Source organism: Salvelinus alpinus, chromosome 15 (genome assembly GCF_045679555.1).
Source record: "Salvelinus alpinus chromosome 15, SLU_Salpinus.1, whole genome shotgun sequence".
Lineage (NCBI taxonomy): Eukaryota > Metazoa > Chordata > Actinopteri > Salmoniformes > Salmonidae > Salvelinus > Salvelinus alpinus.
The window spans coordinates 38,097,598-38,123,851 of NC_092100.1; the positions used below are offsets into that span (position 1 = coordinate 38,097,598).

General features: G+C 40.2%; 1 protein-coding gene across 2 annotated transcripts in view; it reads right to left on the reverse strand.

Moving 5' to 3' along the window:
* Window positions 1-22,271, reverse strand: part of LOC139540020 (spondin-1-like) — a 128,884-nt gene extending 106,613 nt beyond the window's left edge. The window contains exons 1-3 of one of the 2 annotated variants that reach the window (XM_071343509.1): window positions 21,629-22,271; window positions 14,458-14,564; window positions 8,825-8,958 (exon numbers count right to left, since the gene is read on the reverse strand). In XM_071343509.1, coding sequence (XP_071199610.1) covers window positions 8,825-8,958; window positions 14,458-14,564; window positions 21,629-21,857 — 470 coding nt within the window. In that variant the 5' untranslated portion in view covers window positions 21,858-22,271. The remainder of the gene's footprint in view (window positions 1-8,824; window positions 8,959-14,457; window positions 14,565-21,628) is intronic. The other variant, XM_071343508.1, reaches the window with a different exon arrangement.
* Between the last annotated feature and the right edge of the window lie 3,983 nt (window positions 22,272-26,254).

Below are 26,254 nucleotides of genomic sequence, written 5' to 3' on the forward strand. Positions count from 1 at the left end.
TGGGTAGTTAGCCTATAGTTAATATACTGGCAAGTTTGATGTATAACTACTAACGTTAGGTAGCTAGCTAACATACCGGTACATACTGCTGTAATGATATACTATGTGGTTCGTAAGGACAGCGTAGCTAACAAATTTTCAGCGAGGTAACTTATTTGAAAAGTCATGACTTTATGGTCATTATGACCTTTGGTCATTAGGGCAAATCTGGTCTGTGATAGGAGTTTTTTTTTCTTCACACCTTGCTCAGCTATTAGACTATTCTTTGGTAAAGGTTGAATAGTCTATTGTTCAGCTATTAACTCCCCTCCCCAGCTTGCAACAAATTGTTGTTGTTCCCATCTTGTTCCTTTCCCTCTTCCATGCTCTCTCTCTATCCATCTGTCTCTCATCTGCAGGTATGTTTTGATGTGAGAGAGGAAGCCAATCCCGTCATCGCCACCTCACCCACTCTTAAGGTAACCTTCGAGCCAAATGGGGGCCCAATGCTGGTTAGGAGACACCGCAATTGTGATGAACTGAGAGAATATTAGGGTAGCATTGTAATTCATTAATCATATGCTGTCTGCCGCTGTACTTATCTCTTTCCCTTTCTGTCTTCTATACCTCTCTCCCCACCTCGTCTTTCTTCCTCGTTTTATAATGCGCACACCAGATTGAACTTGTATTTATTATATAATATTACAATTATCATAATTATAAATGCATGTATTATGTATTTTTAACACCTGGATAATGAACTTCTTTCAATAAAGCGTTTCACATTCTCTACTAGTTGAAATTAAGTATCTCATTGAAATACTATCCTGTGTCCTCAGATTAATGCAGAAGGGAGTTAGACATGCATCGTTTTTTAATGCATATATGAATTACAAATCAATCATGTTTCTAATCTATTGCATAGTTACAATGTGTAATCATTGATGTCCCAGGAGCAGGAGTGGTAAACACTGTTGAAATGTATAATTCTAATACATACATGCAGACAGCATCATTCAAATAATGGAGTTTGATATGACTGAAAAGATTGTCTCAGATTCATACCTGAAACGCACCTTTATTTGCCAATGAAGAGTACATGTTCAGCGAATGTATATTCAATGTACAGGCTACAATGTGGGAATCTCATGCGTGGTAATAACTACAGTACATGTACAGTTGAAGTCAGTCTGTAAATTGTTTACATTTAAATTGTTTAAATTGTTTAACTTGTGTCAAACGTTTCGGGTAGCCTTCCACAAGCTTCCCAAGATACGTTTGAATTTTGGCCCATTCCTCCTGACAGAGCTGGTGTAACTGAGCAGGTTTTTAGGCCTCCTTGCTCGCACATGCTTTTTCAGTTCTGCCCACAAATCTTCTATAGGGTTGAGGTCAGGGCTTTGTGATGGCCACTCCAATACCTTGACTTTGTTGTCCTTAAGCCATTTTGCCGCAACTTTGGAAGTATACTTGGGGTCATTCTCCATTTGAAAGACCCATTTTCGACCAAGCTTTAACTTCCTGACTGATGTCTTGACATGTTGCTTCAATATATCGACATAATTCTCCTACCTCATGATGCCATCTATTTTGTGAAGTGCACCAGTCCCTCCTGCAGCAAAGCACTCCCACAACATGATGCTGCCACCTCCGTGCTTCACGGTTGGGATGCTGTTTGTAAAAAGCCTCCCCCTTTTTCCTCCAAACATAACAATGGTCATTATGGCCAATCAGTTCTATCTCTCCAAAAAGTACAATCTTTGTCCCCATGTGCAGTTGCAAACCGTAGTCTGCCTTATTTATGGTGGTTTTGGAGCAGTGGTTTCTTCCTTGCAGAGGGGCCTTTCAGGTTATGTCGATAAAGGACTTGTTTTACTGTGGATATAGATACTTTTGTACCTGTTTCCTCCAGCATCTTCACAAGGCCCTTTGCTGTTGTTCTTGGATTGATTTGCACTTTTCGCACCAAAGTACATTAATATCTAGGAGACCGAACGCGTCTCCTTCCTGAGTGGTATGACAGCTGTGTGGTCCCATGGTGTTTATACATGCGTACTATTGTTTGTACAGATGAACATGGTACCTTCAGGCCTTTGGAAATTGCTCCCAAGGATGAACCAGACTTGTGGAGGTCTACAATTTATTTCTGAGGTTTTGGCTGATTTCTTTGGATTTTCCCATGATGTCAAGCAAAGAGGCACTCAGTTAGAAGGTAGGCCTTGAAATACATCCACAGGTACACCTCCAATTGACTCAAATGATGTCAATTAGCCTATCAGAAGCTTCTAAGCCATGACATTTTCTGGAATTTTCCAAGTTGTTTAAAGGCACAGTCAACTTAGTGTATGTAAACTTCTGACCCACTGGATTTGTGATACAGTGAATTATAAGTGAAATAATCTGTCTGTAAACAATTGTTGGAAAACTTACTTGTGTCATGCACAAAGTAGATGTCCTAATCGATTTGCTAAAACTATAGTTTGTTAACAAGACATTTGTGCAGTGGTTGAAAAATGAGTTTTAATGACTCCAATCTAAGTGTACGTAAACTTCTGAGTTCAACTGTATATAGAACTTTCATCCTTGGCCCAATAAAGTTATTATATTCTACTCTATCCATAGGCTTCATTAATGCCATTCAGACTTGAAGTTGATACAACAACTATGATAGCTGAGGTTCATAGATTAGTATGAATATTAGTTCATACACAGATCGGCTACATATTGTAGCTAGCTACACATCCATAGGCATACAGTTATTTTTATCCTCCACTACACAATAAGCAAGTAAATAGTTAGCTAGCTATATTTCTTCAGCTGCATTGCAAGGCAAGTTTACACAATTGTACATTCAATTTGAAGTAAATGCTTTAGCTAGCTAGATTCTTTACATCCATTGTTTCACAAGATGACAGCCTGGTTTGCTGGTGTTCTCATTAGACCCTAAAACATTAAACAACACGGATTACAAATTCATTCTCCTAACACTAGCTAGCTGGCTAATGTTAGCTAATCAGATAATGGCTATTTAGCAAGTTGGCTATTTAGCAAGTTAACTTTATGACAACAAAATATGCACAAACGTTTGTCTCTAAATTAACATATTCCTCTCAATTGTACATTTCTTGCATGACTCGTTATGACGTTATAACTACTTACATTGGGTTCCACCGTAATTATTTGTCAGCCATCTTTGTTGAAAAACGCCACCAGGCACGGGTGGCTCGCGTCAAAACTTGTCATTGGAATCACTCGATATGATTGGTCATATAAAAACATTGGGACCCAAATGCATAATGAGTGCTCTAACTCCCCCTTGTGGTGGTCTGGAGCAATGAAGCCATGACACTGGGTACCTCTTAAGTCCCGCAGTGCAAGCTCGCAACTTTTAAAAGGAGGAACCACTGTAGCACCATCCCTACGGTGAAGCATGGGGGTGGCAGCATCATGCTGTTGGAATGGTTTCCCAGGCAGGGACTGGGAAACTAGTAAGGATTGAGGCAAAGATGAACGGAACAGAGTACAAAGAGAGAGATCCTTGATGAAAACCTGCTCCAGGGCACTCAGAACCTCTGACTGGGGAGAAGGTTCACCTTCCAACAGGACAATGACCCTAAGCACACAGCCAAGACAAAGCAGGAGTGGCTTCGGGACAAGTCTCTGAACGTCCTTCAGCGGCCCAGCCAGAGCCCAAACTTGAACCCAATCGAACATTTCTGGAGAGACCGGGAAATAGCTGTACAGCAACACTCCCCATCCAATCTGACAGCGCTTGAGTGGATCTGCAGAGGAATGGGAGAAACTCTCCAAATACAGGTGTGCCAAGCTAGTAGCGTCATACCCAAGAAGATTTGAGGCTGTAATCGCTGCCAAAAGGTGCTTCGACAAAGTACTGAGTAAAGGGTCTGAATGCTTATGTAAATGTAATATTTCCCTTTTTTATAAATTTGCAAACATTTCTAAAACCCTGTTTTTGCCTTGTCATTACGGGGTATTGTGTGTAGATTGAATAATGCTGTAATGTATCAAAATGTGGGAAGAGTCAAGAGGTCTGAATACTTTCCAAATGTACTGTAAGCTTTCTGAAACCTGTCTCAAAAAAAAATATATCACTGACAAATCAAATTGGTCACATAGACATATTTAGCAAATGTAATTGTGGGTGTAGCGAAATGCTTGTCTTCCTTGCTCCAACAGTGCAGTAGTATCTAACAATTCACAACAATATACACAAATCTAAAAGTAAAATAATGGAATTAAGAAATATACAGTACCAGTCAAAAGTTTGGTCACACCTACTCCTTCCAGGGTTTTTCTTTATTTTTAACATTTTCCACATCGTAGAATAATAGTGAAGATATCAAAACTATGAAACAACACATATGGAATCATGTAGTAACCAAAAAAAAGTATTAAAAAATAGTCTTCAAAGTAGCCACCCTCTGCCTTGATGACAGCTTTGCACACTCTTGGCATTCTCTCAACCAGCTTCATGAGGCATGCTTTTCCCAACAGCCTTGAAGAATTTCCCACATGCGCTGAGCACTTGTTGGCTGCTTTTCCTTTTCCTCTGCGGTCCAACTCATCCCAAACCATCTCAATTGGGTTGAGGTTGGGTGATTGTGGAGGCCAGGTTATCTAATGCAGTACTCCATCACTCTCCTCAGTCAAATAGCCCTTTCACAGCCTGGAGGTGTGTTGGGTCATTGTCCTGTTGAAAAACAAATGATAGTCCCACTAAGCCCAAACCAGATGGGATGGCGTATTTCTGCAGAATGCTGTGGTAGCCATGCTGGTTAAGTGGGCCTTGAATTCCAAATAAATCACAGACAGTGTCACCAGCAAAGCACCCCCACACCATCACACCTTCTCCTCCATGCTTCACAGTGGGAACCACACATGCAGTGATCATCCGTTCACCTACTCTGCATCTCCCAAACACACAGCGGTTGGAACCAACAATCTCCAATTTGGACTCATTAGACCAAAGGACAGATTTCCACGGGTCTAATGTCAATTGCTAATGTTTCTTGGAACAAGCAAGTCTATTCTTATTGGTGTCCTTTAGTAGTGGTTTCTTGGCAGAAATTCGACAATGAAGGCCTGATTCACGCAGTCTCCTCTGAACAATTGATGTTTTGTCTGTTACTGGAACTCTGTGAAGCATTTATTTGGGCTGCAATCTGAGGTGCAGATAACTCTAATGAACGTATCCTCTGCAGCAGAGGTAACTCTGGGTCTTCCTTTCCTGTGGTGGTCCTCATGAGAGTCAGTTTCATCATAGCGCTTGGTTTTTACGACTGTACTTGAAGAAACTTTCAAAGTTCTTGGCATTTTCCAGATTGATTGACCTTCATGTCTTAAATGAATGACGGACTGTTGTTTCTCTTTGCTTATTTGAGCTGTTCTTGCCATAATATGGGCTTGGTCTTCTACAAAAATCTTCTGTATACCACCCCTACCTTGTCACAACACAACTGATTGGTTCAAACGCATTAAGGAAAGAAATTCCACAAATTTAGGCACACCTGTTAATTGAAATGCATTCCAGGTGACTACCTCATTAAGTTGGTTGAGAGAATGCCAAGAGTGTGCAAAGCTGTCATCAAGGCAAAGGGTGGCTACTTTGAAGAATCTCAAATATAAAATATATTTTGATTTGTTTAACACTTTTTGTTACTACATGATTCCATATGTGTTATTTCATAGTGTTGATGTCTTCACTATTATTCTACAACGTAGAAAATAGGCAAAATAAAGAAAAACCCAAGAATGAGTAGGTGTGTCCAAACTTTTCACTGGTACTGTAAATGTTAGATCGAGCAATGTCGGAGTGGCATTGTCTAAAATACGGTAGAATAGAATACAGTATATAGATATGAGATGAGTAAAGCAGTATGTAAACATTATTTAAACATTATTAAAGTGACTAGTGTTCCATTATTATTCAAGTGGCCAGTGATTCCAAGTCTATGTATAAGGTACAGGGTTTGCGTAACTGCGCCGAAGCCGGCTAGTGATGGCTATTTAACAGTCGGATGGCCTTGAGATAGAAGCTGTTTTTCAGTCTCTCGGTCCCCTCTACTGACCTTGCCTTCTGGATGATAGCGCTTTGAACAGGCCGTGCCTTCGAGTGGTTGATGTCCAAGATGATCGTTTTGTGACATCGGGTGCTGTAGGTGTCCTGGGGGGCAGGTAGTTTACCCCCGGGGATGCGTTGGGCAGACCGCACCACCCTCTGGTGAGCCCTGCGGTTGCGGGCGGTGCAGTTCCCGTACCAGGCGGTGATACAGCCCAACAGCATTGATAGTTAATGTTTTTTGGTCTGAACGCAAATCTAAGGGTGGTGGTGTTGCTATATACATAAAGAAGTTTTCAGCGATCATTCTGACTTCTTCTACCAAACCCAAGCAATGTGAATATCTGTCTTTCAATATAAATCCCTGCGCATCCTTGAATCTTGTTGTCTCCTGTTGTTATTGACCCCCATCTGCTATTGATGGCTCCTGGATTGTATTTTTTTTTATTATACTCACAGAATGTCAAATCTCAATGTGTGCTTATGGGTGACCTGAACCTAGATTGGTTGACATCCAACTCTGATAAACTCTGATTGCATTCAACCTTGTTACATTGTTAACAAAGTGTCCTCTAAAATGGTCTTTGATCTTATTTCAAAGAACACTCCACATTGTTTTAATGCTTCTGGTGTTTTGCAAATTATATAAGTTAATAAGTTATCACTATACTACTATCTATATAAGGGATGGTTCCTAAATTACCTCCGCGTATCATCATGAAAAGAAACTGCAGTTTGATATTCAGAGTTTTTTTTAAAATTGCCTGGAATTGAGTTGAATTCATCCCTGTTGTTGAATTAGCCTTTTCTTATTTCCATGAAGTATTCAAGGATGTATGCAACAAACATTCCCTAATAACTATCAGCCCGTATCTAAATTGCCTGTCCTGGCAAAGGTATTGGAGTCCCTTGTCAATAAGCAGCTTAAGGCCTACCTCCACTCCAGGAACACAATATTTTGAGTGGTGCGCAATCAGGTTTTCAGGTCTAGCCACAGCACTGTCACAACACACTTGGAGGGTTTTGAATGATAGGCATTGTGCCCTGGATAAGAAGCTGCATTGTGTATCTGTATTCATAGACTTGTCAAGAGCATTTGACACTGTGGACCATACTGTCTTGCTGCAGAAGTGTATTGGGATTACTGGTCATGCTCTGGAGTGATTTGTGAACCACATGTCAAATCGAATCCAGTGTGTTAAGACAGAGGGTTGTAAGTCGGACACCATAGAGTTGTGCTCGGGTGTGCCTCAAGGATACATTTTAGGTCCCGTTGTTTATTATTTATATCAACAACATTGGGAGACATATTGAGACAGCGGATGTTCATTTTTATGCGGATGACACTGTTCTCTATTCAAGTTGCAGCAGTTTGACTTTGGCTTTTGAAAAAGCTCAAACAGTGTTTAACACTCAACAGCATCTGTATGATTTGAAGGTTGTTCTGAAATCCTTAAAAACAAAATGCATAGTATTTTCCTATCCTAAACACTCTGGAAACCATGTAAATACTACCTCGGAAGGCCATCCTATAGAACAAGTGAGGACGTACAAATATCTGGGAGGTTGGGTAGATGAGAAGTTGCGCATCACCACCCATGTAAAGAACCTTGTCAGGAAACTCAAGATGCGTATTGGGTTTTATTACTGGCATAAAGCTTGTTTTTTTCATTGCCGCCAGAAAAGAGTTGATTCGTCAAACTTCTTTCTGTGTTGGACTACGGTGATACTATGTATGTGCAAGCCTCAAGCTCTATACTGAAGGCTCTTGACTCTATCATGCAGCCCCTCGTTTGGTCCCCAATCTGAGATGTCTAACTCACCATTGTGATCTCTACAGGGTTGTCGGGTGGACATCACTAGCAACACGCAGACGTGTACTTGTCTCTAGTTGTCAGCTGATGTCACTAGTTTGCGTTGCCATATGTAAGGAAGCATGTTGTTGAACTTCAAACACACCACACACATGCCTCCACGCACACACGTTGTTTGCTGTTGTATTTGTGCTGTTGACAGTGTCGTATGTCTGTGTTGTTTGTTTTGTCTTACATTGTTTAAAAAAATATATTTTTTTATCCCAGTCCCCATCCCCACAAGAGGCATTCTGCCTCTTGCCAGGCTGTCATTGTAAATAAGAATTTGTTCTTATTTTAGAAGAAATTGTGAATTGTGCTAAGGTGCCAATGTATTTGACCACATCTGTATCAATATTGAGAAATAGTATTCTGAAACAAATCATTGTTAGCTTTAACAGGTCTTGTCCCATCTTGATTACTGTCCGGTAATATGGTCAAGTGAAGCAAAGAAAGACTTGGCAAAGCTGTAGCTGGCTCAAAACAGAGCTTTGCGCCTTGCACATACAGAACTTATATCAACATGCATGCCAGTCTTTCCTGGTTGAGGGTTGACGAGAAACTAACGGCTTCTCTTCTAGATTGAAATGAGAAATATTACTGAGGGGACACTCAAACACATGTTTTTATTTTATTATATATATATATATATATATATATATATATATATATATATATATATATATATATATATATATATATATACACACACACACAAGTTATAAATCATTGTATTTAAAATGTGTGACTGTCTGTTTTTGATACTTGTTTTGTGCTTTTTGTGGAACTCAGAAAGAGTAGCCTGCTGCTTCTGCAAAAGCAAACAAATAAATTAACAAATCCAGTGGTTTATGGTAGTGGTAGTAGTGTAATAACTGTTGTAATAGTATCAGTATTTAAAAAAGGTACCCACTTGAGGATGACACAGCCGCTGCCAGAAGGTGGTGCTGTCCAGAACACTTGGATCCGGGTCCTCCTGCGGGGGGTGCTCTCCGTCACAGCCGGGGGACAGTTGGTCATGAACTGGGTGTCCTCCTCATCTATGATCTAGGGAACACAGGAAACCAGTCAGAATTACAACACTTCTCACCAAAATCCCTTTTTGGACAAAAAGCAAAAGAATTCAAAAAAAATCTAAACAATTTCCCCCCCCCCCAAACACACACGTTTTTCCAAGAAACAACAGTTCTAGATGCAAAAAAAGTGAGTAATTGAGTCAATAACATTTTCCATTTTCAAAAATAGATCAAGAATCTTTGAGAAATGTATTTTAACTTTCACCCATGGTGCTCTGCTCACTACATCTGTGCCGAAAAAGTTTAATGTTTTAATTATCACAACTCAGACATGATTCATTTTCATTATTGATCTATGCTATTATTCAGGGCTCCTTGTAATAAACCAATGGTTTAGCGTTTTAGACAGGCTGTAATTTGTATTCTGTTGTCACCTCGCTGCTGGGTCACACTCCACTACGCCCTCATACCAGGATCAATAGTGTATTTCACAGTCACACGTGGCTGAATGTTTTCAAATGGAATCCTTTTCAGACGCCAACACTGGCATTACACGTACTGTAACAATCTGTTTTGTGTAGTTTGATATGTGAACAACTTCTCTTAAAACTGATGAAAACTCAGATGTCTTCAGTTCAAAATGATAGATAACAGAGTTGTCGTAATACATTATGACATTGAATTCCACTGTAGGTATGTTGTTTCACCTCATCTCTCTACAAATGTGACTGATTGATTGACAGTTGAGTGTACAGTGCATAACATTCTAGGCATCCCTTCACCTGTCCTTGAAAGTAGGACAGTAATAAAATAACTTTTGAATTTATTTATACTCCAAATTACGCAATGAAACAGTGATAAAACAGTGTTGTGAGTCCATGGTGTGTCCAGCCCAGTCCCCCTCTATGTCACGGCCATGAGAGAGTAATAAAAGCCAGGCGTGACGAGCAGCAGACTCACACAGAGATGACCTCTGGGGCCCCGTTGAATGATCGCCAGCTGCCCTGACTCCACAATCATATTGATCTAACAGCCAGATGCTTTACACATGACAGAAAGTAAGGGAGGGAAGCAATTTTCCTTGATACATTTGTGTAAGAGGAAGAATTCCTTCTGGAGGTCTTTTAGAAGAAAAAAAAGTCTTCATTGATACTGACAATTGTTTCAATTTGCATTCTGTCTAGGCACCCGTGAGCCCAGTCTTCCCTCCCTATAACTAGTATCTCTCACTCTCTCTGTCTTTGTCTCTTTCTCTCTGTGGCTCTCTCTTTTCTCTCTCTGACTCACATAAGCTCCACCAGGATTCCTCCGTAGTATTCCTTAGGCCTCATTATACTCATATTGAAATGTCTTTTTGTGCCTCTTCACCATTGAGGTCCTGTCAGTCACAGGCAGCTACAAACAACTGACAGTGCTGAGGAAAACAACACATTTATAGGAGGAAGCTGAACTTGGAGTGGAGTTACTTCGGAAACTGTGCTTTTCTTACAGAACACCCAGCCTATATCTATTTGTTACCCTGTGGGAAGGAGGAGGGAATGATTCCATTGTCTTGTAGGGGGGGGAGGGGGGAGTCTGGAGGAGCAGCTGAACACTGCTGTTTTCATAGTCATTCCATCCCGGGTGACACAGCAAACACAGATGCTTTGCAGCGCCTGCTGAAGTGTATGTGTCTTTTCAAGGAGATGCAGATGGGAGAAAATCAAGACATGGAATAAATGATAGCTTGGCAAGCGACTAAGGGCGGATGTAACTTTCTGACACAATATTTAAAATGTCACAACGTGATTTAAAAGTAGCATGTTTCTTCCGATCTCGATGGAAATCTCCAGACTCGAGAGCACTAAACATTTGCCTTGAGCCTCCTATCAATCAAATCTTTACATTACTACGGAAACCCGTAGAGATGTTCAAGCAATCTCTAATATCAAATCTTATTATGTGATATTTTTCAAACAGTACAAATGTCTGAACATGTTTGCTACAGTATTAGATAATCAATATATAGAGTTATACCTCATATTACTGTATACTTTATTAGCAGATTGACTTAACTTCTTATGGCTGGGGGCAGTATTGAGTAGCTTAGATGAATAAGGTGCCCAGAGTAAACTGCCTGCTACTCAGGCCCAGAAGCTAAGATATGTATATTATTAGTCGATTTGGATAGAAAACACTCTGAAGTTTCTAAAAAATGTTGAATGATATCTGTGAGTATAACAGAACTCATATGGCAGGCAAAGACCTGAGAAAAAATCCAACCAGGAAGTGGGAAATCTGAGGTTTATAGGTTTGCCTATCCAATATACAGTGTCTATGGGGTCATCTTGCTTCCACTAGATGTCAACAGTCTTTAGACAGTCTTTAGACAGTCTTTAGAACCTTGTTTCAGGCTTCTACTGTGAAGGATGAGGGAATGAGAGCTGTCTCAACCAGGTGTCTGGCAGAGTGCCATGAGCTCACTCCGGCGCACCCCCGTGAGAGGTAGCTGCGTTCCTTTTTGTTTCTAAACACAAAGGAATTCTCCAGTTGAAACATTATTGAAGATTTATGTTAAAAACATCCTAAAGATTGATTCTATACATCGTTTGACATGTTTCTACGAACTGTAATGGAATGTTTTGACTTTTCGTCTGGCCTGCGGGTCATGAATTTAGATTTTTGAACTAAACGCGCGAACAAAGAGGAGGTATTTGGACATAAATGATGGACTTTATCGAACAAAACAAACATTTATTGTGGAACTGGGATTCCTGGGAGTGCATTCTGATGAAGATCAAAGGTAAGTGAATATTTATAATGCTATTTCTTACTTCTGTTGACTCCACAACATGGCGGGTACCTGTATGGCTTGTTTTTGTGTCTGAGCACCGTACTCAGATTATTGCATGGTGTGCTTTTTCCATAAAGACACAGCGGTTGCATTAAGGAGAAGTTTATCTAAAGTTCCATGTATAACACTTGTATCTTTTATCAATGTTTATTATGAGTATTTCTGTAAATTGATGTGGCTCTCTGCAAAATCACCAGATGTTTTGGAGGCAAAACATTACTGAACATAACGCGCCAAAGTAAACTAAGATTTTTGGATATAAATATGAACTTTATCGAACAAAACATACATGTACTGTGTAACATGAAGTACTATGATGTCACGCCCTGACCTTAGAGATCCTTTTTATGTCTCTATTTTGGTTTGGTCAGGGCGTGAGTTGGGGTGGGCATTCTATGTCTGGTGTTCTATGTTTTCTTTTCTGTGTGTTTGGCCGGGTGTGGTTCTCAGAGGCAGCTGTTTCTGTTTTGTGTTGTTTCACCAGACAGAACTGTTTCGTTTCGTTCACTCTCTTTGTTGTTTTTGTTGTTTCAGTGTTCAGGTTATTTTATTAAATTACAATGAACACTTACCACGCTGCGTTTTGATCACCTTCTTTCCAGGACGATCGTTACATATGAGTGTCATCTGATGAAGATCATCAAAGGTTAGTGATTCATTTTATCTCTATTTCTGCTATTTGTGACTCCTCTCTTTGGCTGGAAAAATGGCTGTGTTTTTCTGTGACTAGGTACTGACCTAACATAATCAGATGGTGTGCTTTCGTCATAAAGCCTTTTTGAAATCGGACACTGTGGAGGAATTAACAACAAGTTTATCTTTAAAATGGTGTAAAATACTTGTATGTTTGAGGAATTTTAATTATGAGATTTCTGTTGTTTGAATTTGGCGCCCTGCACTGCACTGTTTGTTGTCAAGTCGATCCCGTTAACGGGATCTCAGCCGTAAGAAGTTAAAAGGAGATCACTTGGACAGAAAACACAGTCTTAAAGTAATGATGGACTGTTGTTTCTCTTTGCTTATTTGAGCCGTTCTTGCCATAATATGGACTTGGTCTTTTACCAAATAAGGCCTTCTTCTGTATACCATCCCTACCTTGTCACAACACAACTGATTGGCTCAAACACATTAAGAACGAAAGAAATTCCACAAATTAACGTTTAACAATGCACGCATGTTAATTGAAATGCATTCCAGGTGACTACCTCATGAAGCTGGTTGAGAGAATGCCAAGAGTGTGCAAAGCTGTCCTCAAGGCAAAGGGTGGCTACTTTGAAGAATCTCAAATATAAAATATATTTAAATTTGTTTAACACTTTTTTGGTTACTACATGATTCCATATGTGTTATTTCATAGTTTTGATGTCTTCACTATTATTCTACAATGTAGAAAATAGTAAATTGACCAGTTCGGCCACTTGGGTACATTTGGGCAAACTCGTGAGGGACACCTGGCAGACTTTAAAAAAGAAATGTTTAACCTTTATTTAACCTTTCCCTGCTACATGTAATGCACTAGCACCCTTTGACCTAACGAGCAGATATCCAACTGAGCCAGCTTGTCCGTCTATCCATAGCAACGTAGAAACAAAGTGATGCTTTTAATCTCTGTAAACACAAGGTTATATCTAATCTGGGCTCATCTCTCTCCAAACAAACTTAGTTTGCTTCCCTTGCTTCCCTGGGTAATAACTTCTCTGGCCTAGATAAATAAGAGCGAGGAGGGTTAGGAAATCTGTGTTTGTTTCTCTGAGGTCTAAGGCACAAGTGGAGTATTTTACTAACTTTATCTACAGATACTTTAGTTTTATTTAAATTGATTGAGGCCATTGTTTGCACATCTCCCAGCAGATGTTCATTAGGATGGGAAATAAAATGTGCTGTGTCATGCTGATCTCATTGAATAATTTGTCAATTATTTGTGCAATTAAATGATGACAATCAGTCCCACTTTATAATAGGTTGTTATCAATTTCTAGCTTAGCGATACACAAGCAAATTTGCCCTTCTTCTGTTTGACGGGCAGAGCCCACAATGGATGGAAAATGAACCTAAACCATACATACTTGTCAGGCAATAAATAGTACACTTTTATTTTGTATCACTCAAATATACAAATAAATGGTGGCTACTATTGAGAGATACCGTTAATGCATTGGGTGGGCTCTGGGCTTGCCCCCCAGCTGTGAATGGATTGCTTGATATTTAATGAAATGTAACATTATTGACAACTTCTACAAAGACCTAAAACCAGTCAGTAGTAATGCGATTGTAATAATCATGTCATGACCTCAACAGGACCATAATGCATATTGAATGTATTTGATTATCTATTATGGGTGGCATTAGGGATATTTGAAGATGCCAATGAAAATGGGATTCAAACCTTGAGAGTAGAAAACGGTTACACACTCAAGGAGACGAAGGAGCCAGTGTGGGCTGAAGCTAAGCAGGTTGTGGGAGCGTTTGTTCCTTTTTATATTATGAGGTAGTTAAGGATGTTTGTTCTCACTGTTGGAGAACTCTCTCACTCAGTAGGGGGTGTATTTTCATCGCAAGTTGAGCGAAAGAGACAACTCTTTCGTTTAGCTGTTCTTACTGAGGTTTTAGGAGGGATGTATTGACTCTTTTAGTGGTGATTTTGTAATACAGATAATTACTCAAATATGAGCACAGACAACATGCACAGTATATTACCTGGAATTTGCCAGTATAGTGGTAGTCTCTGGTTCCTTCCGTCCCCTCCTTCAGAGCGATGAGTGTAAAGCCTCTAAAATAGGAGGGACTGGAGGCGTACAGAGTCACTGGAAACAGGAAAGGAGGGGAGTTAAGAGAATATAGGTCAAAGATAAAGTAAGTAGTCCCATCCCAAGTGCAGACCCTCCCAGGTACTGAGAAGAGAGACACAAACTCAGCCGGTGAAGCCTACTACAGTATGTGGGCCATTTCCTGGTTGCTCAAATTCGAATAGTTCGCTTCATTTCAGTTTGTGACAAAACAAACAAGTATAGTGGAGAGAATCATTGTACCAAATAAACCGCTGTGAAAAATATTTTCCATGACAAAAATATTGTATTTTCAGCTGTTTGAAGGGGTGTACAAAACCAAACGTAAGAAAGACTGACATGCATGTTACTGACACTTTCCCTCTGTGTACATCTAAGTGCGACATGTGCTGATTTGTTCGGGACCAACTTCAATTTACCTACAGCTGAAGTCGGAAGTTTACATACACTTTAGCCAAATACATTTAAACTCAGTTTTTCACAATTCCTGATATTTAATCCTAGTAAAAATTGCCTGCCTTAGGTCAGTTCGGATCACCAGATTGTTTTAAGAATGTGAAATGTCAGAATAATAGTAGAGAAGATTTATTTCAGCTTTTATTTCTTTCATCACATTCTCAGTGGGTCAGACGTTTACATACACTCAATTAGTATTTGGTAGCATTGCCTTTAAATTGTTTAACTTGGGTCAAACGTTTCAGGTGGCCTTCCACAAGCTTCCCACAATAAGACGGGTGAATCTTGGCCCATTCCTTCTGACAGAGCTGGTGTAACTGAGTCAGGTTTGTAGGCCTCCTTGCTCGTACACGCTTTTTCAGTTCTGCCCACAAATTTTTTATAGGATTGAGGTCAGGGCTTTGTGATGGCCACTCAAATACCTTGACTTTGTTGTCCTGAAGCCATTTTGCCACAACTTTGGAAGTATGCTTGGGGTCATTGCCCATTTGGAAGACCCATTTGCAACCAAGCTTTAACTTCCTGACTGATGTCTTGAGATGTTGCTTCAATATATCTCCATAATTTTACTTCCTCATGATGCCATCTATTTTGTGAAGTGCACCAGTCCCTCCTGCAGCAAAGCACCCCACAACATGATGCTGCCACCCCCGTGCTTCACGGTTGGGATGGTGTTCTTCAGCTTGCAAGCCTCCCCCTTTTCCTCCGAACTTAACGATGGTCATTATCCAAACAGTTCTATTTTTGTTTCATCAGACCAGAGGACATTTCTCCAAAAAGTACGATCTTTGTCCCCATGTGCAGTTGCAAAACCGTAGTCTGGCTTTTTTTATGGTGGTTTTGGAGCAGTGGCTTCATCCTTGCTGAGCGGCCTTTCAGGTTATGTCGATATAGGACTCGTTTTACTGTGGAAATAGATACTTTGTTTCCTCCAGCATCTTCATAAGGTCCTTTGCTGTTGTTCTGGGATTGATTTGCATTTTTCACACCATTCTTTTGATTTTCCCTTGATGTCAAGCAAAGAGGCACTGAGTTTGAAGGTTAGCCTTGAAATACATACACAGGTACACCTCCAATCGACTCCAATTATGTCAATTAGCCTATCAGAAGCTTTTTAAGCCATGACATAATTTTCTGGAATTTTCCAAGCTGTTTAAATGCACAGTCAACTTAGTGTATGTAAACTTACGACCCACTAGAATTGTGGCAGTAAATTATATGGGGAAATAATCTGTCTGTAAACAATTGTTGGAAAAATGACTTGTGCCATGCACAAAGTAGATTTCCTAACCGACTTGTCAAAACTATAGTTCGTTCACAAGACATGTGTGGAGTGGTTGAAAAACGAGTTTTAATGACTCCAACCAAAGTGTATGTAAACTTCCGACTTCAACTGTATGTCCTTTTTGCCGCACATGATCATTCAACTGGGCAGTAGTCCAGGTGCGACAACTAGAACCTGTAGGACCTGTCTGGTTGATTTAGATGTCAAGAAAGCAGCGCAACGCCTGATCATGAACAAACCTCTTCCCATTTTAGCAACAATTGAGTCAATTGATCTTATTTAGGGACAATACAATGAATAATAGCATTATTGTTTTTAAGTGAGTACAAAATCAGACTCTAGGCTGCAGTGAAAATGTCATTTGAATAACAGCCATAAAGCCCTGTGATTTTAATGTTTCATTCCATTTGGATCTGCTGTGGGTCTAATCTCAACCGTTTATAAGGTCTTGAAAGGCACATTAGCAGGCCAGTCTGGCTGTATTTTAAGTTCTGATAGTGAGATGCGGTGTCACTTCCAGATCATCATTCTCCCAATTTGTCCTATAATTTCACATGACTGGGCAGGGCTGAAGCTATGGGTGAGCCAGGCCCACCCACAGTGGAGCCAGGCCCATCCAATCAGAATAAGTTTCCACACAAAAGGGCTTTATTTCAGACAGAAATACTCCTCAGTTTCATCAGCTGTCCCGGGTGGCTGGTCTCAGAAGATCCAGCAGGTGAAGAGCTCGTTCAAAACTTGAGACATCTGTTGCATTGTGTTGTGTGACAAAACTGCACATTTTAGAGTGGCCTTTTATTGTACCCAGCACAAGGAGCACCTGTGTAATATTCATGCTGTTTAATCAGCTTCATAATATGCCACACCTGTTAGGTGGAAGGATTATCTTGGGAAGGGAGAAATGCTCACTAACAGGGATGTAAACAAATGTGTGCACTAAATTTGAGAGAAAGAAGCTTTGTGTGTCTGGAAAATTTTGGGGATCTTTTATTTCAGCTCATGAAACATGGGACCCACACTACATGTTGCATTTATATTTTTTTCCCGTACCTTTCAAGACGGTAGCCCGCTTTAATTAAACAGCATGGAAACAACTCGCAAATGCGCATATTGTTATTATGCAGATTTTAGAATATTTCCATGAAAATCTTTAACCAATTGGATGGAAACCTAGCTATATACACCCCAATGACTCTGGCAAGTGCGCTAGTCCAGTGTCACTTTGATTATGCCTCCACATCATGGTTCACCAGCAGCCCCAAACATCTAAAGCATAAACTACAGACAAACTTGTAAGAATTGTACTTAAACTCAAGCATTTTTTGTCTGTATCTATGAAATTGTATATGTATTTATGTAAAATAAAATAGGGACCACAATGGAAATAGGTCCTCGACTTTATAGTGCAATCACGGTCACTTTTAAAAATCTTCACACTGTGTGTGTGTCAAACCGTATTTGTCGCATACGGCTTTTTTTGTCGCATTTCACCTTACCGTGAAATGCTTACTTACAAGCCCTTAACTCTATTTTCTTCAACTGCATTGTTGGTTAAGAAAATATTGACTAAATAAACGATATGTAAAAAAAAATAAAAAAAATATTGGGAAATCCAATAGTAACAAAAGAAAATGACGTAACAATAACAATACTATACAAAAACGGAGTATCGGTACCGAGTCAATGTGCAGGGGCACAGGTTAGTCGAGGTAATTTGTAAAGTGACTATGCATGGATAATAAACAGCGAGTAGCAGCAGTGTAAAAACATATCTTTGACAATTTTTGGGTCCTTCCTCGGACGAAGATGCAACCAGTCAGGATGCTCTCGATGGTGCAGGCTATGGTGGTTGTTTGAAACATGTAGGTATTACAGACTCCGTCCAGGAGAGGTTGAAAATGTTAGTGAAGACACTTGCCAGTTGGTCTGCGCATGCTTTGAGTACAAGTCCTGGTAATCCATCTGGCCCCGCGGCTTTGTGAATGTTGACCAGTTTAAACTTGCCTAGTTAAATAAAATAAACAAATATTTCAAAAGTATCTCACATTGGCTCCGGAGTGCGTGATCACAGTCGTCCGGAACAGCTGGTTCTCTCATGCATGTGTAACGGATGTGAAATGGCTAGCTAGTTAGCGGTGGTGCGCGCTAATAGCGTTTCAATCGGTTACGTCACTCGCTTTGAGACCTTGACGTAGTGGTTCCCCTTGCTCTGCAAGGGCTATGGCTTTTGTGGAGCGATGGGTAACGGTGCTTCGTGGGTGACTGTTGTTGATATGTGCAGAGGGTCCCTGGTTTGGGCGAGGGGACGGACGTAAAGTTATACTGTTACACATGCTTCAGTGTTGATTGCCTCGAAGCAAGCATAAAAGGCATTTAGCTCATCTGGTAGGCTCGCATCACTGGGCAGCTCTCGGCTGTGCTTCCCTTTGTAGTCCGTAATAGTTTGCAAGCCCTGATGGTTCATCTGAGGGCATAGCGGGATTTCTTATAAGTGTATAGCGGATGTGGCCTGTAATCCATGGCCTGTTTCTGAAATGTACGTACGGTCACTGTGGGGATGAAGTCGTCAATGCACTTATTGATGAAGCCGGTAACTGAGGTGGTATACTCCTCAATGCCATTGGATGAATCTCGTAACTTATTCCAATCTGCGCTAGCAAAACACTCCTGTAGCGTAGCATCCGCGTCATCTGACCACTTCCGTGTTGAGCGAGTCACTGGTACTTCCTGCTTTATTTTTTGCTTGTAAAGCAGAAATCAGGAGGTTTGAATTATAGTCAGATTTGCCGAATGGAGGGCGAGGGAGAGCTGTGTATGCGTCTCTGTGTGTGGAGTAAAGGTGGTCTAGAGTTTTTTTCCTCCTGTTGCACATGTGACATGATGGTAGAAAATACGTAAAACGTGCATATCTAAAAAAAATAATAATAATTGTATATCCCAACAACAACAAAAAATGATTGACAAATAAAATCAATCAATCCAAAATGTGCAGTGGCCATTTGATGAATGGAAAGAGACATCCGTTACAAAACACCAACATATTTAAAAGCTTTTGATACTGGGTAGGCCTACAAGATAGGGAAGGAGGTATTTTCTGACATAGTCCATTTATTGTGATGTTTAAAAATGTAAAGTGCCGGAGTCGTTATGCTTTGTTTATTGGTTATGTGGTGCATTGGAACAGAACATTTGTGGAAAATTCATTGCATATATTTTATATAATTATAAATATGGCATCAAAATGTTGAAAATCTGATTTCCCCCTAGCTGATCATTGTCTGCAGCCAGCTCTGATCGTAGTGTAATGAAACAGGCAGGGAGAGTGTCTGACTACTAAATGGAATGGACAAAAGTTTTTGGAGAGATTTTCAGTGTTAAACACAATTCATATTAGCAGCACAGTTCTGTTCAGCAGTGGGAAGGACGTGGCACACTCACCCTAGCCTACATCAGCTGGTGAGCTGCAGGCGAGCAAGCGATGAGTGTGGGCAGACAGGCTCCGAATACACATATCGCGCAGGCAATGCTTGCTTCCATGTAGCTAACTAGTCACCACCAGACTTCTAGTTAGTTACCCTTTGCCTAGTTAAGAAGCACAAGCTGCTTTGTGAAAATAAAAACAATACTCCCTTGAGTATAGAAAAGTTGTTGAATTTGAAGTCTCACTCAACCCTCACACTTTTCCCACTGTATTTCATAGCCAGGTTCTGTAACCAACATACTAACCAAGTCTCCCTCATATCCTCTGACAAAATTGCTTGATTCTATCCATTACCATCCAAAAGATATGACCCACAATAACGGTGCTACGTTTTTTCTTTCTATTGTGCATTTTACATTCATAAAGCGTATACCGGGCTTTTCTAAAACTAGGCTATTTGCTGACCGAACAGTTAACTATTTGTTTAGACAACACCTTGTACACTCATGTTACCTCAGTAGCTAGCTATAGCTAAGAACCTGGGGCGCGTTCAGCAGGAAGCAACGTTTTGGAACATTCGGATAGAAATATGCTATGTAGAACAAACATGCCTCTCTGACATTTTGAATAAGGAATAATGTTGGCTCTGTTAATAGAATTTCTATCTGCAGAGTTCAGGTATATTTTGCAACTGAACGTGGCCCTGGTGGCATGGAAAGAAAGGGAAATGGATAGCGAACAATTTATTGACTAAATCCCACTACGGAATATCTGACTGGGTAAATAACTTTATTTTGAGTTCATGTGGACCCAGTGACTCAGACTTGAACACTTGAACCAGGACTCAAGCACGAGGACTCGGACTTCAGCCATAGGGACTTGTGACTTGACTCGTGATTCGACCATTGGTGACTCATTATTTAATCGGACTCAAACACAAGGGACCTGGAACTCGATTCTGACTCGAGGTTTAGTGACTCGACTACATCACTGGGCGAAACAGTCATTAGCTCCAGTTCAAAGTCATTAGCCCCATTCTGCTTTTGGACATCAATGTGGCTGCAACGTCTGTGGAACGTTGATAACAATGACAACTGAGTGACGGAGGTGCAACCCATACTACTTTGCATCTGGTGATTGTACTACTCTCCGTTTCTCTCCCACTCTCTCTGCTTGTGTGTGTGCTTGTTTTGTATGTAATATGCAATATCTAGGTAGGCTGAATTAAGTCCCCTTACATGGCCAGATAATTGTTATATATTATTTACTTGTCTGTCATATTTCTGCTGTTGGGAAGAAAATATGTTATGCTTGGGAAGAAAATATGATGTTATGCAGAAGAATATGTTGGTAGGACAAGGCTATGTATGTTTGATCAAATGGAAGTTAGTGATTTATGTTTACTATAAATGAATGAGGCAATACAAATGTGATGTGACTAAAATGAAAGGGCATTTTGTTGACTAAAATGGCCCACTGTTTGTGCTATTTTGACAATAACAAGACTAAATCATTATTTAAATGACAAATCTGACTCAGACTTAATGCTATTTTAGTCAAAATGACTAAGACTAGACTACATTTTTTTTAAAGAGTGCCAAAATGAACACTGCATTGGGGAGGGGGGGTGCATTTGTTTTATGACACCTTGAGTTGGACCAACCCCGCCCCCCGTAAATTTTGAACTGTCCCTATATGTTTTGCATTTCAAGTGACATAATGAGGTGTGATAATTAGCCTACTCTGGTTGGATACATTTGCGAAATGAAGTCCCTTGTGCACGGAACTTAAACTTGACTTTGGTGTTAGGCTACTGGAGTAAGCTAATTTCTGATAGTTCTCATTTCAAAGCCACCAATTTGGTGGGTATAACAAAAGCCAAGCAAGTAACTGTAAGTAAAATGTGCTCTAGTTGCATACCTCTGTAGATGCTAGCAGGTTGGTAGTTTTCGGGGTCCCCCTCGACTCTTAGCCGAAACTCATTGTAGCCATCTCTCCGTGTACCCTGTGTCTGTGCCCGTAAAATCCTGCCGCAATATCCATCCGACTTCGCGTGCTTATCTGTGGGTTCTTCGACGAAAGCGAGAGCATTGCACATAAAACTCGAAACCAAATACTGCAAAAGCAGCAAATGCATATACATTCCCATAATGTATGTTGTGGTGCGAAGTTATTTATTCCACCTATAAAAAGGAAACAAAATATAGGAGTATAAATTCTCTCACCACAGTCCCCACGAAAATAAATACCTGCAAACTATTTAGCCCTGACACTTGGTAGAAATTGTGTGAGAAACCGCGGTGAATCCATCCCAGACGAGCGGGTTTTGAAGTTCGATGGCACTGCTTCAGTACCTATAGTTACACTGATTTGAGAGGAAAGCGGTGATAGGTGGCTTGAGTGATGAGTTAAGGGAGTAGGCTAATTCTCAGGGTCCGGGAAATAGCGAAGCGCAGCATTGAAACGAATAGATTGAAGCGATGAAAGCAGCAGAGTTTAAACAAAACCCAGACATTCCTACCAGTGGCCGCTGTGAGCCTGTGACCGAGGAGCGTTTGACATTCTTGATGAGACGCAGGAAAGCTGTCGGCCAATGTTTGCACAGCCGTGGATCTCACAAGGTAATTACATCAGCGCGCTCCATAACAATTGTGCGTCTTTTCTTTGCGTAAAACATTGTATTAATGGTAATGGTGATACAATCGTTTGGTATGTCAAAACCATGTCTCAATTAGTTACTTTTGACGATGAAATAATTATAGTTTATTTGAAAGTGCATGATTTATTTTTAGGGAATAGATCGGCTTTAATATTACATATAGATTGTGGCTTCATCGATCTAATTGTCTGCATAATTTCCAATCCCCCATAATGTATTTATAAAACATATACAATACCAGTCAAAAGTTTGGACACACGTACTCGTTCAAGGATTTTTCTTTATTTTCACTATTTTCTACATTGTAGAATAATATTGCTGACATCAAAACTATGAAATAACACATATGGAATCATGTAGTAACAAAAAAAGTGTTACACAAATCAAAATGTATTTTATATTTGAGATTCTTCAAAGTAGCCACCTTTTGCCTTGATGACAGCTTTGCACACTCTTGGTATTCTCCCAACCAGCTTCACCTGGAATGCTTTTCCAACAGTCTTGAAGGAGTTCCAATATGCTGAGTTGGCTGCTTTTCCTTCACTCTGCGGACCAACTCATCCCAAACCATCTCAATTGGGTTGAGGTTGTGTGATTGTGGAGGCCAGGTCATCTGATGCAACGCTCCTTCACTCTCATTCTTGGTAAAATAGCCCTTACACAGCCTGGAGGTGTGTTGAGTCATTGTCCTGTTGAAAAACAAATGATAGTCCCACTAAGCGCAAACCAGATGGGATGGTGTATTGCTGCAGAATGCTGTGGTAGCCATGCTGGTTAAGTGTGCCTTGAATTCTAAATAAATCACAGACAGTGTCACCAGCAAAGCACCCCCACACCATCACACCTCCTCCTCCATACTTCACGGTGGAAACTACACATGCGGAGATCATCTGTTCACCTACTCTGCATCTCACAAAGACACAGCAAATTTGGACTCATCAGACCAAAGGACAGATTTCCACCGGTCTAATGTCCACGCAGTCTCCTCTGAACAGTTGACATTGAGATGTGTTTGTTACTTGAATAATTTATTTGGGCTGCAATTTCTGAGGTTGGTAACTCTAATGAACCTATCCTATGCAGCAGAGGTAACTCTGGGTCTTCCTTTCCTGTGGCGGTCCTCATGAGAGCCAGTTTCATCATAGTGCTTGATGGTTTTGATTGGCTCAAATGTATTAAGAAGGAAAGAAATTCCACAAATCAACTTTTAACAAGGTACACCTGTTAATTGAAATGCATTCCAGGTGACTACCTCTTGAAGCTGGTTGAGAGAATGCCATGAGTGTGCAAAGCTGTCATCAAGGCAAAAGGTGGCTACTTTGAAGAATCTCAAATATAAAATATATTTTGATCTGTTTAACACTTTTTCGTTACTACATGATTCCATACGTGTTATTTCAAAGTTTGATGTCTTCACTATTATTCTACAACGTGGAAAAATCCTGAACTTTTGACTGGTACTGTATATATATATATTTGTTTATATATTTTCCTTTACTATTGTCCCCTAACCCTACCACCCCTCACCTAACTTGACTAAACTAATAGGTTTACTTCCATCTTATACATACTATATACATTTTACAGACACAGTATATTTTACAATAGTTATCTTTTGTTTGTTTTTAGCACAACTTATTATTGTAATCGAATTATATTCATCTCATGTGTAAAAGTCACATGTGAGATATCTGGAAGTGAATCAAATGTAGCTACAGTATGTGATCATTCATTTAGGCAGACTGTTCAATTTCAGATCAATACATATTTACTAATGGATAGTAGCCTACCATAGGTCTATCTATAAGGTCCATGTCCAACCCATTAAAACACGGATGAAATGAGATAATACATTAATAGAACAGTATTACAAAGTACTTTTGATACAGACATAGGCTATTGTGATGTTTCACTGGGGCATCATAACATTTGTATTCATTTTAAGTAAATTTCCTCAAATATCTGAGACCAATTGTCATATCTTTTCATCATCTGCAAAGTGTCCTCCTTATTCCAGCTTTTCTATGAGCCGCTCAAAAGGATGGAAATTGAAACTATGCAGACCAGTAGGTGTCACAAGAGTATCCTCACACCTCTAATGGCCAGCGTCTGTCAGTAGCACCCTCCATCCATTGTCTTCTGTCCACACAAATCACTTTGTATACTGTACATAGGCTATACTGTGCCTGCCAATGCGAGTTATTAGTGATCTGGTCTGTATTGAAGATTATGGGAGTTTATTCGCTCTCCTTTCGTACTTTAGCCTACGTTATCATAGATGGCTGTGTGGATGTCTGCCATAATGCTCCCCGTGCTACCGTTCACTAAAAACCTCATTGAGGCAAGCCAATCTCTGCGTTGCTATGTAAACATTTCCCCTAGCAAGGTGAAATAAACATCACTTAAGGTGCGTGTTTGGTATGTATGGTAAGGAAAGGTATTCTGGTGTGGACCTGGGAGTGGGACCATGAGGTAGTGGTAACAACACGTAGAGGAGAACAGTGCCTGAGGCTGGAGGTGGTTACTCTGCATCTGCCATGACGTTGTCTGAGGAAACCCATCTGGCATCCAATCTCTATAACATGTGTATGTATGAGGGGGTGGCTGTTTCCCGTATAGAGGCATGTGTGGCTGTTTTTGCAATACTGTTGTGCAATGGTTCATTTTTATTTTACATCATGCATAAACACAGACACAGATGTGTACATGTACGCTTCAACCTACCAACGTACGCCTCGACCTATTACCTAATCAATTTTACTGATGATGCCTGACATTAACAACAATCAAGGGCTTCTCGCAGTACTGAGCCGAACCCAGCTAGACGATGCTGTAGTGTGTAGTTAAATAAAGGTTAAATAAAATAATTAAAAAGTGTTCTGGACTGGTTACGTATCCACCATAGTTGCTTAACTGTGCTGGAAATGACCGTTTAAAAAGAAAGCGTCAGAGGCAGCTTGGTTTGGGTCAGTACGATGGTGTGAAAAGGGTTTAAGATAAAGATATGAATAATATCATATACCATGTTCTGTATCTTCATAAAATAAATCTATTAATAACGTGTAATAGACTATAAAGTGCTTGGTCACTCTCAGCAGGCAGTGTGTTGTGTGCTGTGTCAGTCTGATCTGCTTCTCTGAGACTATACATTGCACTTTGATGGGAGTTGCAGGTAATTGATTCAGACGTCCATTACACCCTTCTTAAATATTCTAAACGTTTGGAGGCCATCAGATGCAATTACAGTGAGTAAAGGCAGATAACTGAATCTAAATGCATGTCCTCAGGTAGTTGCAGTATTACTCTCTGAGTGAGACTATATCATATATCCCAAGTAATATTTTAAATAAACACACTGTTGAGGTAGTGCTTAGCTGTGTTGATACAGTAGCGCAGTCTATCAGAGATAATGGTGAGAATTAAGATAGGAAATGTGTTGATTATTGAATAATCCACACACTAAAAGCCTGAAACTGTCTAGGAATTGCCCAATTATGTTACAGTTCTTAAGCAGTGTTTCATTTAATTTGAGTGAGATATAAAGTAACTGCCTAGTAGAAGAACTAAAGTATATACGGGGTACTTCATTTAGCACCTCCCTGTATGAATGAACACTATGTAGCATTAGAGTGATCCTGAGGTTAGCAGACCATTCTTCACCCATGCTGATGTGATGTAGGCTCGCCTCACTGAGCTTCCACACATAGTGAATCTTTCTCCTCCTCAGGATGTTGGCTTCCAATTGGGCTGCTGGAGACGAGGAGCATATAACTACATGTGTAACTCATTGTGCTGAAGTACTGTACATCACCAACCAACATATGGTGAAAAAACTGTTGGTCGCTAATCCCGCGAGACCTAGAATCATGACAAACCGTCTAGCTGGA